The sequence below is a fragment of the Lepisosteus platostomus genome, chromosome 16 (assembly GCF_059453375.1).
Source record: "Lepisosteus platostomus isolate fLepPlt1 chromosome 16, fLepPlt1.hap1, whole genome shotgun sequence".
NCBI classification, from domain to species: domain Eukaryota; kingdom Metazoa; phylum Chordata; class Actinopteri; order Semionotiformes; family Lepisosteidae; genus Lepisosteus; species Lepisosteus platostomus.
Window position 1 is genome coordinate 27,110,236 of NC_142626.1, and position 17,294 is coordinate 27,127,529.

At 39.2% G+C, this 17,294-nt stretch overlaps 1 protein-coding gene across 1 annotated transcript in view; it reads right to left on the reverse strand.

Annotated features, from left to right (window-relative positions):
* LOC148647124 (NACHT, LRR and PYD domains-containing protein 3-like) overlaps positions 1-17,294 on the reverse strand; it is a 405,714-nt gene that overhangs the window by 334,683 nt on the left and 53,737 nt on the right. The window contains exon 10 of the mRNA XM_088609314.1: positions 539-712. Within this exon, the coding sequence (XP_088465440.1) occupies positions 539-712 (174 nt within the window). The remainder of the gene's footprint in view (positions 1-538; positions 713-17,294) is intronic.

The window sequence follows — 17,294 nt, forward strand, 5'->3', positions numbered from 1 at the left end:
ATAAATTGTGGAAATATTCTGAAAAACAAATATTAAAAAAATCCTCATTAGGAGTCCTTTTTCTTCTGGGACAAACACCAGATTAACTGCCTTCAGAGGCAGAGAGATACTTGTTAAGAACTGTCAGAACTGCAGCCATGAAATAAATCACTAGAAACTGGTCAAAGCTGGACAGACCTTGTGTTCAAATGAAGAAGGACTCTATGAATGAAATCTCATGAAGAATATTACCCACAGAATTCTAAACCTAAAACAACATATATATGTGTGTGTGTGTGTGTGTGTAAAAAAGACGGGCAAAATAGGAAAGATTGCATATTGAATCTCTCAGTAATGAAATATTAACAAATAACAATAGTCACAAACAAGAACTTGCATAAAATTGCGTAGCAGTTTTTTGTCTTTGTATATGCCTGGCTTCTTTCTTGTTTTGTAATTCCTAATTGTGGATGCATGTGAAAAAGGCAATATTCTGTGTCTCATTCTGTGTACCTAAATAAAAAAACAAAAAACAAAGAAATCACAAGTCTTCACTTACTTCAGTGTTGTTAATTTACAGTTGGGATCCCTCAGAGCTGCAGACAGCAGTTTCACTCCTGAATCCCCCAGGTTATTCTTAATCAGATCCAGCTCTCTCAGACTGGAGTGTTGAGACTGAAGAACAGAGGCCAGATCTTCACAACATCTCTCTGTTAGTTCACTATCCCTCATCCTGCAGACAAAAAGACAGAAGCACAGCTGAACATCTGCACAGCTCATCCACATCTTTCTTTCCAAGTTTTCACTACAACACCCAGCTCAGCAGTAATATACAACATCATGTCATTATCCATCTCAGAGTGTCTGTGGATGGGGATGATGAAAATAACAGCTGCGTCACAATTTGGGTTCCAGAAGGAAGAAGAAAGATGAGAAGAAACTGTCAGGAAGGGAGACAGTGGGAAACAGGGAGTCACATTGAGCTACAATGAAAAGGGAAACAGAAAGACTTTGACTTTTAAATATAATAAAAATTGCTGTACATGTATTATTACATTTTCTTATTACATCATCGTATAGTTATAACATTGGTTGTTGTTGTTTGTTCTTCAAATGGTTTATTAATCCCAAAAGTAAATTAGCAACAGAGGAGTAAGTCAACTGGAGACCTTTTATTGTTATTTGTAGATATGTTGAGAAAACCAATTCCATTTGAAGAAAATAAACCATTTGAAGAAAAAAAAAACAGGCAGGGTTTTTATAACACATCAAATAATACAAATAATACATAATAATAATATTAAAAAATAACTAGCATACACACTACCCCTATGTATTGTACTAAACCCCCTAAAAAAGAAAAGAAAAAGAACATGATCATGAAACTAAACAAACCCCACCCCTCCCACAAATATACAACACGGAACACTTTTACACCGACACCTTCAAACAAGAATCTCTATAGTTTCACTAGAGGAATTCTAGAGAGATCCTGCTCTTCATCAACCTCTTAAACACTCTTCTCCTCTACAGACCCTCCACTTGAGACTGTGTTTATCCTGCCGTTGTAGAAGAGGAGTTGGGTCTGGCCCAGCAGAAAGTGCTCTGGGTACAATTCTCTTCTTATTGACATGACTCACCCTGAACACAACAGCAGGCAGCTGAGGGCCAGACTAAGTTTAGAGAAGAGACTCAACATGGGAGTTGGGTTGCAATTTAAAAAAAGTCTATCTAATTGATATCTAATTACGCGATATTTAATAACACAGTGTGTGACTTAGGAGTCAGGAACCTAACCCACAGCGCCACCAGCAAGGTCGCGTGAGAAGTGTTGAAAAAGCCCTAAAAAACATTATCAACAGACATCGTACAGCATGTACTGTACAATTCATGTGTTGCGGTACATGAATATAATTATATTGTTATAAATTTCTTTAGATACGTGATTCCATATTATATTCCCTTTTAATCAAATTCTAAAAGTATGCTTGTTGACTCCAGTATCACGTTAGTTAAAGACTTCGATGCTTAAAATCTTTAGGGAGAAATGGAATACTGGTGTGTATGTTTTCTTTAAAGTACCCCTTCTGGTACTTTAAAGAAAACATATATAACACTTCCCACTGGTAAGTGTTATAGGAGCATAAAGGCAAGTATGTCCAGATTCAGAGACAGTTTCTTCCCACAAACTGTCAGACTACTGAACTCTACCCCTACCACTGGCTCACACCGATTTATTTTATAAGATGTATGTTATTTAACTTGTTGTTGTTGCTGCCGCTGTTTTGTGTTTGGTTTTGGTGTATATCTGTTTGTAGTGGAGCATACATGCAACGAAAGTTAGAGGGTTGTAATTGCTGGCCCTCTAGTGGTGAGCAGTGGTAGCGCATTCATTTTTCTCCACTGTCACAGAGAGAAATCTGTACAGGCTTTCCCAGGCAGGCTCTATCCCCACTCCAGTTTCCAGTGAGTGTCAGGGAGAGACGACATATGAGATCAGTGCACAGCCTGTACAGAGCTTTCCCCTCAGCTGTGGCCAGAGACCGCTCCTCTAAAGTATGAGATTATAGGAATGTTTGTATATGTTTGACTTACATTTGGGAACCCTAAAACATTTGCTAGAAGGAAGAGTTCTTATTCAGAATTGAGGATATGGGAAGGATCTGATATAATCACTCCCATGACTTTCAAAATCTGTTTGGAGGAGGCGGGTAATTTGCGATTTAAAATTAACTGATAGATTACCAAACCACACTATTATACCATATCTGATAATGCTCTCGATTACAGCGTGGTAAAAGAGCAGAATTACTTCCTGTCGAACCCCAAACACTCTTAGTCTTCGCAGGAAATAAGTGCTGCTGAACTTTGGAGCAAACACTCTCCATATGAGTAGTCCAGCACAGGTTACTGTCTATGCTTACACCTAAGTACTTATATGAATCAACCTGAGTGATAAGTTCACTCAGATGGATTACTGCATCTGAGTGATTACCAACTACTCTGGGATCAAAAACTGTTTCTTTTGTTTTTTTAACATTCAGAATTAGGCTATTGTTGTCATACCATTGCACAAACCTATGGATTTCTGACCTATACAAATTAACTGCTTCCATTGAGCCAAGCACAGCTGTATCATCATTTGAAAATGAAGTTGCTTTGACTACTGCTTGTACAATCATTTGAATAAAGTGTGAACAGAACTGGAGAGCTCACACAGCCCTGAGGGGCACCTATGCTGATAGATCGTGACTCCGAAATAATTTTGTTAACCCTGACATACTGTGTATGATTTGTTAAAAATGAATGGTACCATCTTATAATGTTATAGTTAATGGAAATTTGCTTCCGCTTGCTTATCAATAGATGGGGATGCAGAGTATTGAATGCAGAGCTGAAGTCCATAAACAGCGTCTGCGCATAGGGACTGGGGTTGATGGAGCCTGCGAATGGCTTTTACATGCTGAACTGTAATCATCACGCCTGCTTGATCACAAAGACTCCCCCCCCCCCCAGTACTTACCCCCAAATGGTGAATGTTTACCCAAATGGTAAATGTTTACACTAAACTCCTGGTGGCAAAGGAAGGTTTCTATTTACTTCGGTTACATCAAAGACAGGAGGGGGGAGGAGGAGGGGGGGGAAACGTATATTTAAGTTCTGTAGGACCATATTCCCTTTGAACTGCGATAGGTACTATAACTATTATGGTGCTTATTGTAGTTCCTTGTATGCATGCAATAAAGCTTGGCTGGACGAAGGAACACTTCAGGCTCGAATTTCTTGGTTTCTACAGGGTCCTCTAGGTGTTTAAGAACCAGATGCATAATGCTATTGATTGCATCATCGGTGCCCCACCGGTGTTTATATGCAAACTGATATGGATCCAGTACAGTGTTCACTTCTGAGCACAGCGTGGATACCATAATCCTCTCAAAGCATTTCATAACAACAGACGTCAGTGCTACCGGCCTGTAGTCATTATTTTCTGAGGGACAGGGCTGTTTGGGTATTGGCACGATTATTGCTTTTTTCCACAGTGCTGGAACAGAGTGAGAGTCAGCAGACTTCTGAAAGACAGGGCACCATGCTTGTGATAATTCCTCTGTGCAATTTTTTAAAAGAGAGGCAGAGATGGCATCGGGGCCTAGTGCCTTTTTTGCACATGTGTGCTTGAAAGATTGTGTGGTCATCTGTGAACTTATTACAAGCCTACCAGCACTACTGTCTGCTGTAATAGTATCTAATATACTATCACCTGCAACAGAGATGTCCTGTGTCTCAGACCTCAGATAAGTCAGTCAGATCATTTGCTTTAGCCAGCTCTTCCATTGTATGGATGCTCTTCTTTGAAGAATTCATGTTTGTGACTGTTTTCATAGTTTGCCACAACCTCCTGGAGTTCATTGTTTCAATTTTTCTCCATTGTCTCCTTGTGTTGATTCCTTGCATTCCTGAGTTTTAGTTTAAGCTCTTTTTGCAGTAATTTCAGTTGCACTTGATCCTGGTTTTTAAAAGTGAGTCTTTTATAGTTGATGCAGTCTATCACATCTTTAGTTATATATGGTTTATTATTTGAGTTCACTGTTATGCTTTTCAAGAGACACATCAGAGGGGTGACCCTACATTAACAGCATCCCCCGAGATGTAGTGCAGACTGAAACTGACATGAATATCTGCCTGTACAGTACATCATGGGCAATACAGTTCCAATGTAGCTCACATCCAGTCCACACATCGCCAGCAGCCCAGGTCCATGTCTATCAAGTAGTGTAGCTGGGTGATACTGGCTTAGACCAGTCTGCTGCTGAAGAATAAAAAATGACCCAGTTCTGTCTCCATTCTATTACTGCGGCTGATGAGGTTAAGAGGGGAGATACAGTGGAGCAGTGGTTAACATGGTTGTATCACAGTGCTGGGGCCCTGGTTCAATCCCGGACCTGGAGAAATATATGTGTGGAGTCTGTATGTTCTCTCTGTATTCTCACTTGTTTCCTCTGTCAAACCCCTGATGGACTGATAACCAGTACAGGGACCTGTGTTGGGCCCACTGCTTGCTAGGATAGGCTCTGGCATGACCCTGAATTAGAAACAGTGGAGTCCAGGACAGACTAGGTGTTTCCTCCTCTCTACTTTTTCACAGAGCCCTGACATCCTGCTCTCCCCCAGCCATGACCATGATGTCATCAGTATACTCCAGGTCTCGGACAGTAAGATCAGGGCAGCTTGGGATGGACAGCCTCTTGCTGACCCAGCGTAGCTGATATAGAAGAGGCTCAATGGCGTATCTCCAAAAAGTAACAGAGTACATCAGGCTATTTTCACAACCAATCTCCAGCAGTGATTACTAGATTTAAAAGGTGTTATAAGGTCATGACTTGACTCATTTTCTTTGACCTGGTCTCTCAATCAAAGCCTGGGTCAAAAGATTGACCATGTAATTGCTTCCACCATGTCCAATTTAGGAAACTAAATTTTAGTACAAGACAGCGGCCAAGAGAGAGCAAGTCCATACAAACCAGAATTCTGCCTGAGACTTTGTCTGCCAAAGGGGAAATCTTGTGATTCACAAACCAGCTTTGAATTTCACTTAAATTCAGTTAACATTGATACAGTTGGACTTCATTGTCCACAGAGTATATAATATTCTGATGTATATTCTGATATTCTATGCAATAATCTACTGTAGGCAGTAAGAGCACTATATCCTGGGACAGTCTGAGTTCTCTCACTTGCAGCAGGACTCGAGTCAGGCTCTGTGTTCAGACTGTTTGAATTCCCTGAGGAGCAATTTCAGCACCAAGACCAACAACGCTCTTTCTGTTTGTGATGATAGCAAGCCTCACCCCTTAACTTTTAAGTATGGCCAGTTGACACAGACATCCAGAGGCAATTTCTGTCTGGAATGATATCCCCTCAAACATTTTGCAATATCTCTGGACATGTAGACACTAGAGCCCTACAATAGAGCTTAAATTTAAGTTACCTTCTTGAACATTATGTGTATGAAATCATATTTCTTTTATGTCTTACTGTTTCCACTCACCAGACAGAAATATCCAGGACAAAACACATAAAACAAAAAATAGATTTTTTTTCTGTCTTCAAAGATCAATATTTTAAGTTCTGGACCTTAAAAAGTCTGAAAATGGTTATAGACCTTTCCCTACAGTATGTGTCTTCTAGCATGAAGAAGAAATACAAATAAAAAATTGAGACAAATGGAAGAAATCTAAAATATTCTACATATTGTATTGTGAAGACCTGGAATGGTATTACTAAGTGTGTGGGCCACTGAAACACCGGCATCCGAGTTCTGTACTAAAACGAGTTTTACAGACAGTGGAAATTTTCTTGTTCTGTTAAAACTATTATAACATAAAATGGAAAATGTGTGTTTTTTCATCCATTCATTTAGCAGTATTCACAAATAAATGTGCACTTTCCTTCACAAATCTGATGAGCCAAAGCTAAACAGTTTCCTTTTACCCGATTCAATTGGTTTTAGAAAACATATCTTCTGGACACTTGGTTAAAAACAAATTTCTTAGCTGAAAATTACAGATGCAGCCATTCAAAATGCGTGGGCGATACCGCATTATTTTCCGGTACGCTGTACGCAGTCTACCGCAAGCTACCGGTAAATACCGCGAGTTACCGTAAATTCTCCTATAATACGACAAGCAAAATAATAGTATCCGGAATTTCCGCAAGGTGGAGCTAATAAAGCTCAACCTCTCATGTTTGAGCTGTGGCCATCAGTCTTTAACGAAGATATTACTAAAAGTATTAATAATGAATGACCTTGGACAAGCTGTAAGTGTAAACTCAAAGTATTGCCCTGGTCAACATTCTTTTTTTCATTGACCGTCTTTGTAAAAGTAACACCACAGCATTTCGCAATCACGCATTTGTTTCCAATCATGCAAAGTACGGTAATTTTTGAGAATCGATTCACCATGCCTTTCACATGCTCATAAAAGAGATTGATTTAGGAACATAAACATATTACCGTATGCAAACTGTACTGTATACAGTATGTATATGTATATTTAATGTCTTAACTGTGCCCGTTTAAGTATTGAATATTCATATGGAATTTTACCACTGAAGGGAAATCTTAGTAGCTGAGCATAAAAAGAATAGGAGCATACTGCAACGCGTGTGAAGGCCATAAACGATATTAATTTTGGAACATAAACATACAGTATATGGCTGGTCTCGGTACTTTAAAGAAAACATACACGAAACATGGTTTCATTATGACCAGAATTGGTCAGGTATGTCTTTACACCGATACTACAGTGCGTAAATACTGCTCACGTATATGTTTCTAGGTTTATATTATGCATTTCATACGGTCAAATTACTTTTGAGCAACTAATAAGAAGCGCGAAACGGTATGCGTTTTAGTTTCGTTTTGTGCTGGGACTCTGCTTTTAACAATGTCGCCGTGGATTGATTAGAGATATCAAGTACATACAAGTCATTTTTTAAATGTTGTAGTTCGTCTTGAAAAAATGTTACGAGTACATCATCTATCAACAATTACACAGGTTCTGTTTCCATATTGCGGATTTTGGTTACGTAATATTATTTTCTAGATTTCACGTTGTGAATATATGATTTGGGCAAACAGAGCCGCAAAGAAGTACATTATGGGTTGTTGTTTTGTTTTTTTTGCAGTTTTATCTAGAACAAGCGATGCTTAAACCTTTGTCTGATTCTTGTGAAACTATCCACACGACAGTTACAGTACCTAGGAGTTGTCACTGATGGGATGTTTCTAAAAATCCATCCTCAATAAAACGTCTTCTCTAGTTGTCCTGCATATGTATTCGCTAATGAAGCTGTGTGTTCTGAGCCTGGATCTCTATATTTCTGTATGAACCAGCTTAGAGGGCTAAAGACAGCTTGTGTTTAAATTGAGTGTAAGGTAATTTATGCTTCTAAAGTCATGGTCAGCATTTATTATTATACTGTGCTGTAAACTTGTTCTGTGCCTAGTCACATTATTTCATAGCATTTTTATAGCGTTATCAAATCTGGTGGCGCTGTGTGTTAGTTTCCTGACTCCCATGTCACATGGTCTGTGATTGAATCCCATGGAACTATGACTTTATTTTTTAACAAACATTTCTTTGAAAAAATGAAACGTTTCCCTTGGTCAGAGATTAAATAAAACCTCACTCGCACCAAACAAATTTATATTTCTAAATATCACAACATGATCGAATTTAAGTCTTTTTAATAACAATGAATAGTCACCTATGAGTTACAAAATAAAAATGTATATTGATTTGAATCGCGTTTTGAATTAAATCGTAAACGCGTGTTTAAATATATGTGTTTAAAGGCGATATACTGTATAAAAGCGCTGATTCTTATGGAGTGTGTTCCGCCGGGGATTCAAAAAATTTATTTTTTTTAATCGCGTATCTAAGGAAAATTGCAGTATAACTTTGTTCATGCACAAACAGTGGCATGTTACATTATAATTTGGGTGTCTCCTCTTGCCAGAAAGCTCTCAATTGCATTTTGAGTGCGGTTTTTGACTTTTTCTAATTGCAACCCATAAATAAAGCTGATAAAGCTTAGACTAACTGTATTCTAAACTGTATTACAACAGCACATTGGACAATGCAACGTAAATTGCAAAAATGCACTTGGAATCTGTCCAAGCCCTCCTACGAAAATTATTTAAACTGCGACACTGATCATTCATCTCTAAATAAACTTTATTTTTATATAGCGTTTTAAGCGAATAGGTAATTAGATTGCTCATAAACCTAATCGCTTTTTCTACATAAACACAGCGTGATTGCTCTCTGAAAATGCTTTTCCTTTATATTTAGGCTCAGATTTCAACTATAGATCGTATTATTATAAACTTTCTTGGAAAAATGTATTTTATGTAAACCATGTTTGCTATTAATTCATTTAGGGCTAAAATACGTTCATTGTCTTCCAATCGAGTCGAGTTGACATTGGAAGCTTGCCACTCCCGGACTGTTACACCAACGCATTAGCATGTTAAAGCGATTTCATTGAGGAGCCCAGCTACCAGTTAACACTGTACTTCCTACTTTGAAAATACCTGTGAAACCGGTTTAATTAGTCACAGCCAGCACTCCGGCAGAGAGGGGGTTGTACTCGTAAAGTAGAAGCAGGCGAGATTTCCAGCGAAAGACACCTCCCCCCCCCCCTCAAAAACCCAGTAAGTACATTACTAGTTAAGAAAGGCGAGGCTCCTCAATGAAATCGATTTAACATGCTAATACGTTGGTGTAACAGTCCGGGCGTGGCAAGCTTCTAATTTCAACCCGACCACGGCGAAAGGAACCCTTCTTTCATTTAAAGACAATGAACATACTTTAGCCCTGAATGAATTAATAGCAAACATGGTTTACATAAAAGCCCTTTTAGCCTTTGTCACTAATGAAACAAAGGTCACTAGCCTTTGTCACTAATGAAACCACTAAATAAAGACATAAATATAAAAATCTTAAGATTTTTAAAATACATGACTTTGCTAAAATGTATTTGAAAATAAAGACGATTACAAACGCCAGGGGAGAGAGAGAACAGGGGAGGTATGTTGGTTTTGCATAAGGGGCGGGGCTATGGAAATGAGGTCTGTTTGGGAATGTGGATACAAAAATAAAATAAAGTTTATTATTAATTTGCTGGACAGAGCGGTGAACATTATTATGCATAAGACAAAGATTACGATCCTGATCAGTTTAGAAATCTGTGTACGCTGTAAGGTTTTTACTTCTTAAACTTTTAAAATACACGTTTCGAATAGAAAGAAATCCTCTTCCTGGTACAGTTGCATGAAGAGAGAGGCGAAACAGCCCTACACAGCCCTGTCGCAGTACACAAATATAATCATATCGTTATTAAATTCTTTAGATACACGATTCCATATTATATTAGCAGAAAAGCTTCAAACTACCACTTTTTCACACGCTATTTCAAGTTAGTTAAATTTAATTTATTTATATATTATATATTTATATCTCTGACCAAGGGAAACATCTCATTTTTTCAAAGAAATGTTTGTTTGTTGATTGTTATCAAAAATGACTTAGAATCGATCATGTTGTGATATTCTGAAATATAAAAGTCAATTGATTGTCCATAATATCGCTATTCTATTTTTTCGAAGAAATGTTTGTTAAAAGAAAAGTCCAGCACCAGCTGGATTTGAACACACAACCCGTCAGTTGGTAGTCGGGCACATAGACCAATAGGCTACAAGGGAAGTCGTAGGAGGGAGGCGAAACAGCCCTACAGAGCCCTGTCGCAGTACACAAATATAATCATATCATTATTCAATTCTTTAGATACGCGATTCCATATTATATTCCCTTTTAATCAAATTCTAAAAGTATGCTTGTTGACTCCGGTATCTCTTTAGTTTAAGACTTCGATTCTTAAAATGTTTAGGGAGAAATGGAATACTGGTGTATATTTTTTACTTTAAAGTACCAAGACCAGCCATATACTGTATGTTTAAGTTCCAAAATTAATATTGTTTATGGCCTTCACACGCGTTGCAGTATGCTATTCTTTTTATGCTCAGGCACTAAGATTTCCCTTCAGTGGTAAAATTCCATATAAATATTAAATACTACAACGGGCACAATAAAGACGTTTACTGTAAATCTTTCTACGACAGACCAACGTCCCTTCAGTGGTAAAATTCAATATCTACAACGGGCACAGTAAAGACGTTTACTGTACAGTAAGTCTTTCTACGACAGACCAACGGACCACGAGTGCCTCTGTCGGTCAACCAATCACGTACCGCGGTACCCCGCGTCATCTTGCGTCATGATGCGCGACGCCGTAGCCAATTACCTCCGGTACGTGTCTGTAACGCGCACTTTGAATGGCTGCATCTGTAAATAACCGTTAGAGAAACTAAAAAAAACAACATTCACTATAAAGGAATGTACAGTCTCTTAAACCAAAAAAATCATTGGTGTGCTGGTTAAGAGACGAGATGATATATTCCCCAAATTTAGTAATTTCACACACTTTTAAAAAAAATGTGTTTTAATACTGGATGGTAAAAGTAAAGTCAGTAAAAAACAGGTTTGTCTGCAATAAAACAGTAAAATAGATTTGAGTCCTGACTACAATAAATGACTCCCGTATCGAGCGTATTCACAGAAAAGCTTAAAACTACCACTTTTTATACACGTTATTTCACGTTAGTTAAAGACGTCGATGCTTAAAATGTTTAGGGAGAAATGGAATACTGGTGTGTATTTTTTCTTTAAAGTAGTGAGACCAGCCATATACTGTAATACTGTATGTTCATGTTCCAAAATTAATATCGTTTATGGCCTTCACACGCGTCTTTTTATGCTCAGCTACTAAGATTTCCCTTCAGTGGTAAAATTCCATATAAATATTCAATACTTAAACGGGCACAGTAAAGATATTAAATATACATATACATACTGTATACAGTACAGTTTTGCATACAGTAATATGTTTATGTTCCTAAATCAATATCTTTTATGAGCATGTGAAAGGCATGGTGAATCAGAGATTCTCAAAAATTACTGTTGTGACTGGAGACTCCGTTTCCAGATCACCTGGCACTCGAGAGGTAGCCACATGAACACATACACACATATGCAAACATTCCACTATCAAAACAAAGGCGATAACACTGGTTTCCTACAAAAACAAACTAGTCTGGAATTAGGGGATAGCTTTGCTTGCTCTGTGGGTGCACACACAGAGTAAAGTAAGCTTGTTCCGGTATTATCAAAATTAATCATTAACTCAAACCAAACACTTGTTTTAGAAGTGAAATGAACTCAATTGGTAATCAACTCACGCATCTCAAATAAATAAGCTGTTTGAATTTCTCACCGGTATAATGGTTTCTCCCGCAAACCCGTAGGACCCAAATTTTAGCATGGCAACAGGGGCTGGCTAAGTAGTGCCTGTTTCAGGATTGCACATGCGTGGATTGATTTGTATGAAGGTACCATTAAAAGGGGGTAGTATTTTCTAAAATAACAGTTATGTACGAAATGGAGTATGATATTGTATTTTTGGTAATAATATGTTAATTGTTTAGTTGTATATTTAATATAGAAATGTGTATATCAGAATTCTGATTATTATTTTGTCAAATTATTTTTTGTGCTTTATAGTGGAATATTCTAGGGGGAGGAGTTTAAACTAGAAAAGGAGCTCTTCAAGTTAGGAGGGGGGAGTTAGGAGAAGGTGGATTGTGGGGTAGAATTGGAGCTGCCTGCAACAATCTAGTGTTTTTTTTTGTACAGTAATTAATGTATCTATTTTGTATTATAGCTTTGTGTTGTTGTTGTTTTTTTTGGTTAGTTTGTGATTTTCACTTTGTTTTTTTGGGTGTGGACTTTGGGAACATAGTTCCTCATAATAAACACCATTACACATCTTTGCAATTGTGGTTGTGCCATCGTTATTGTAATCTTCTATCTACGCCTCTAAAGTCTGCAAGGAGGAGATTGTGACAACTGTACTTTGCATGATTGGAAACAAATGTGTGATTGGATCAACAAAATGCTGTGGTGTTACTTTTACAAAGACGGTCAATGAAAAAAAGAATGTGAACCACGGCAATACTTTGAGTTTACAGCTTGTCCAAGGTCATTCATTATAAATACTATTAGTAATATCTTCGGTAAAGACTTTGATGGCGACAGCTCAAACATGAGAGGTTGACCTTATTAGCTCCACCCTGCGGAAATTCCGGATACTATTATTTTACCTGCGTTATCATGTGGTATCATGTGGTTTTATGCGAGAATATACGGTATTAATACCGTAACTTGCGGTATACCGCGTCAAGCGCACCGCAAAATAATGTGGTATCGCCTGCTTGTTTTGAGTGGCTGCATCTGTATTTCTGCTCCAGAAAAATTGTGCATTTCCAACATTACTCTGTATGTTGAGATTTTAACTTTATATTTAGGCTCAAATTTAAACTGTAAATCTTATCTAATTGCTAACAGTTAATACTGATGTTTTACTCCCCTTTACCACAAATATGTATTTGTATTGTAATTGGGATTCACTTTTTTTTCTGTCTGTGTTTCTCCTTACTCTCTCTCACCCACTGCGATTCGGACACAGAATGGTAAAAGATGGCAACAAGTCAGGCAGCCAGAGGGAAGGTGGGTCGTCTTCCTGCCTCCATAACTACATGTCCAAATAGGAGTGGCATAAGTGACATACAGAGTCATGTAACTGACAGTTTGAGGTACCATTTCGTGTAAATTTCACTTTGTTGCTGATAGGTGAAGCTTCCCAAACTCAGGCCCAAAGTCATGTGACTGATTTTTCTCTATTTCATTGACTAAACTCAAAGATCACAAGCACCACCATTTTAAATGGGATGTGTAGTTCTTAGTTCAGTTAGAATTTTAACTGTATGTGCTGGCTTCGTATTTCGCCAGGGCTTTAAAGAGAGGGAGCACCAAAAATATTTGGAGCCATCTCCGCTTTAAAGGTACCCTCCTCGTGGAAGAATTTTCACTTTAAATGTTTGCCCAGCCTACCAGAGGAATTCAAGAGAGATCCTGATCTTCACCAACCCCTCACTCTACAGACCCTCCACCTGAGACTGTGTTTATCCTGCTCTCGTAGAAGAGGAGTTGGGTCTGGCCCAGCAGAAAGTGCACTGGGTACAATTCTCTTCTTCCTGACAAAACTTACCTTGAACACAACAGCAGGGCTGCTGAAGGCCAGACTAAGGTTAGAGAAGAGACACATCATGGGAGTCAGGGAGCAGGTACTGTAGCAGTGAAAGTGAACCTGTTTCTCTGCAAAGAAGTGTAACTATAACCAGAAGTATAACATTAAATTCATACAGTATATATGATATGAGATGACCTAAGTTCTTAATTTGACCGATGTTGTGGCCCACTTCAGTCAATTGCACAAAAAAATAAACTTTTAATTTGGCAGTGGCTCCTCCTGAAACAGCCATGAATCAATCTGTGAAGATATTAGGCTATTCAGGAATTTCAACTGTAATTCTAACAGTGATCACAAGATGACTTCACAAGGTTTGTGTGCCCAGTTTTTCACTTTACCGTGCAGTTTATTACAACCAACAAATAACCTCCTTACTTTCTGTAACTTAAATATTAATTTAAGGTATTCACTGAGTCTCTTAAACCAAAAGAAACAAAATCATTGGTACGCTTGTCTAAAGGAAATTAGATTGAGTCCTCACTACAATAAATCAAGCGAGAATAATGTGTATCCTGTGTGCACTGTTCTCAGCTGTAAATCATCAGGTTTACTCGCAGCCTCTGATGATTGAGAAACTTGCTGCCTCTTCACTGCGCTCCGCAGATTCTGAATGTTTTTAGAATGAAAGTGGATGCCTTGCATGATGTTCAACCTCTCCGGACGTTTTATCAATCCCAATCCAGTCCCTTCTGTTTCTCTATTTTCCTGATAATCTCTCCTCTTTTCCTCCACTTGTTCATTACATTTAAACTCACCCCTCTGAGCTCACTAGCCACTCCGTATACTCCGGATCTCTCCACAGTGCTGGCGAGATACTCACACTCTTTTTTTTTCTCTCGGGTCACATAGCCTCGGAGCCCCTCCAATTCACCTGAACATGTTTACATTAACATTATATTCACATACTGTACTGTACTAAAACAACAAAAAATCCATATTAAAACTGTTTACATAAATTCACACAGGATTCCAGACGGGACAGACAGACTCTGCTGGATCTAAAACAGACACAAACTACTTGACAACAATGGTAGTGCACAAGACTCCACACTGTGAGTTGGCAGCTTTGGACAATGCGGGGTGTTTGGGAGTTTGGGAGCCACCGGCTAACTGTCTGATATCTCCGAAGAAGACAAAGTGCCTGTGTTGAATTAATACGTGGGTGAAATATTGGTTTAAATATTTTAGGAATGATTGATTAAGCTCTGTCGAGATAAGAACAAAAATTCAAGTTAGAAAGAGAAAAGTTGTGCGCCTCTGCCTATTAAGCTTTCGATGCGGTTCTATGACGAACAATTTAATCAGCCACTCGAACTTTTAATGCAGGGCTCTCAATTAGAGACGTCAGTGGTTCAGATGAAAAATAAAATTACGCCCAGCTGTCTGGGCTGAAAGTTAGAGGGCTGTAATTGATGGTATCTTGGCCCCCTAGTTGTTATCAGCGATAGGGCATTAATTTTTCTCAACTGTGTCACAGAGAGAAATCTGTACAGGCTTTCCCAGGCAGGCTCTATCCCCACACAAGTTTCCAGGGAGTGTCAGAGAGAGACAACAGCTGAGAAAGGTGCAGAGCCTGTACAGAACTTTCCCCTCAGCTGTGGCCAGAGACCATTCCTCTAAAGTACGAGACTATTTCAGGTCCCAGCAGTCCAGGGAAAACAGGGGGCATATCAGGGGGATGACCCTACATTAACAGCATTCTCCGAGATGTAATGCAAACAGAATCTGACACGAATATCTGCCTGTACACTGCAGGGAATACAGTCCCAAAGTAGCTCACATCCAGTCCACACAGCACCAGCAGCCTGGGTCCATGTCTAGCAGGTGTTGTAACTGGGGGACAATGGCTCAGACCAGTCTGCTGGTGAAGAATAAGAAGTGGCCCAGTTCTGTCTCCATTCTAGTATTGTGGCTATTGGGTTATTTAAGAGGGGAGACACAGGGGGACACAGTGGTTAACATGGCTGTATCGCAGTGCCAGGGCCCTGGCTCAGTTCCGGACCTGGGGAGATATTTGTGTGAAGTTTGTATGTTCTCTCTGTGTTCTCATTTGTTTCCTCTGTTGAACCCCTGATGGACTGACAACCAGTACAGGCTCCTGTGTTGGGCCCATTGCTTGCTAGCATAGGCTCTGGCTCACTCATGACCCTGAATTAGAAACAGTGGAGTTCAGGACAGACTGGGTCTCCTGCTCTCTACACACACAGAGAGCACCACTCCTCTAGCAGACTGAGGAGGAAAGGAGGCAGTGGGGACAGGTCAACCCCACAGGTGATCAGTAGAAAGAGGACCAGGGCCAGTTTGAGGTCTCCTGCGCTCAATTCTGCAGGACACAAGGCCAGGCCATGAGCAGTTGATGACAACAGTTGAGAGTCCTCTAGGGTTTCTCACAGTGCCCGACATCCCAGCCATGACCATGATGTCATCAGTGTACTCCGAGTCCCGGATAGTAGGATCAGGACAGCCCGGGATGTAAAGCTCCTTGATGACCTAGCGCAGGCTTCTATTATAGACTGTATACTTCTACTACATAATCACTTTTTGAATTCTAGAGGTTTTATAAAATATTTGAGAGGACAGCATTCCAGGCGGAAAATGACTATTTGGCTGGTAGTCTTATCACACTAAACTAAACTGTATCCTTAAACACAAATAATAAAAACTGAAATGAATACATTCTGGTTCCAGATAAGGCATTTGACAGGGTACTACAGCCTTTTGTATTTGAAACTTGTAGGATTTTCATAATGGTTTTATTGTTTGGCTACATGCAATGTAAAAGCAACCAAATGCAGAGGAACAGGTTCATGGTATTCTGTCAGACACCTTTAATTCATACAGGGAACAAAACAAGGAGATTCTTGTCACCACTGATTTATTCTCTCAGAGCGTACGTCTACAGAACGATACAGAGGGAGGTGATATAGCAGGAGAACACACAATCAGGCTCTTTATAAAGATGGTGTTAGTATATACAGCAGAAATTCAACATCTTTTCCTGTTCTCACAGATGTAATCACAGACTACAGGAACTTTTCAGAATAGGGATTAATTCTGAAGCAATGTTATTGTGGAATGTATATCCCTGGAGGTAAAAAATAAATTTAATTTACAATAGGATTGGGATAAGATAAAATGTTGAGCACTTTCAATACCCAGAAACCTAGAGAACACATTAAAATATAATTAAGAGGTGCTAGAAAATCAGCTCAAGCAAGACTTCAATAGATGGAAACTGCTGCCTGTCTCATTCTTGAGAAGGATGAAGACAGCAAGAATGAAGGTACTTCCAGGATTCCTGTCTTGTTCCAGACCTTCCTTATGCCTCTCAGTGACCATTACTAAAATGTCTATTTTATGTGGTTTAAAGTCAGGGTCCCATGCTATTGTGACCGTCGCGGTTCCGCGTGGGCTCGTGCCCTCTGGCGCTCCACCCCGCCGGTTCGTCCTGCAACACCTGGGTCTCCAGCATAACGCAACAGGGAACCAGCCACATGAGCTAAAGGAGACCTCCCTCATCCCAGGCGGATGAGGTCCCTGCTACG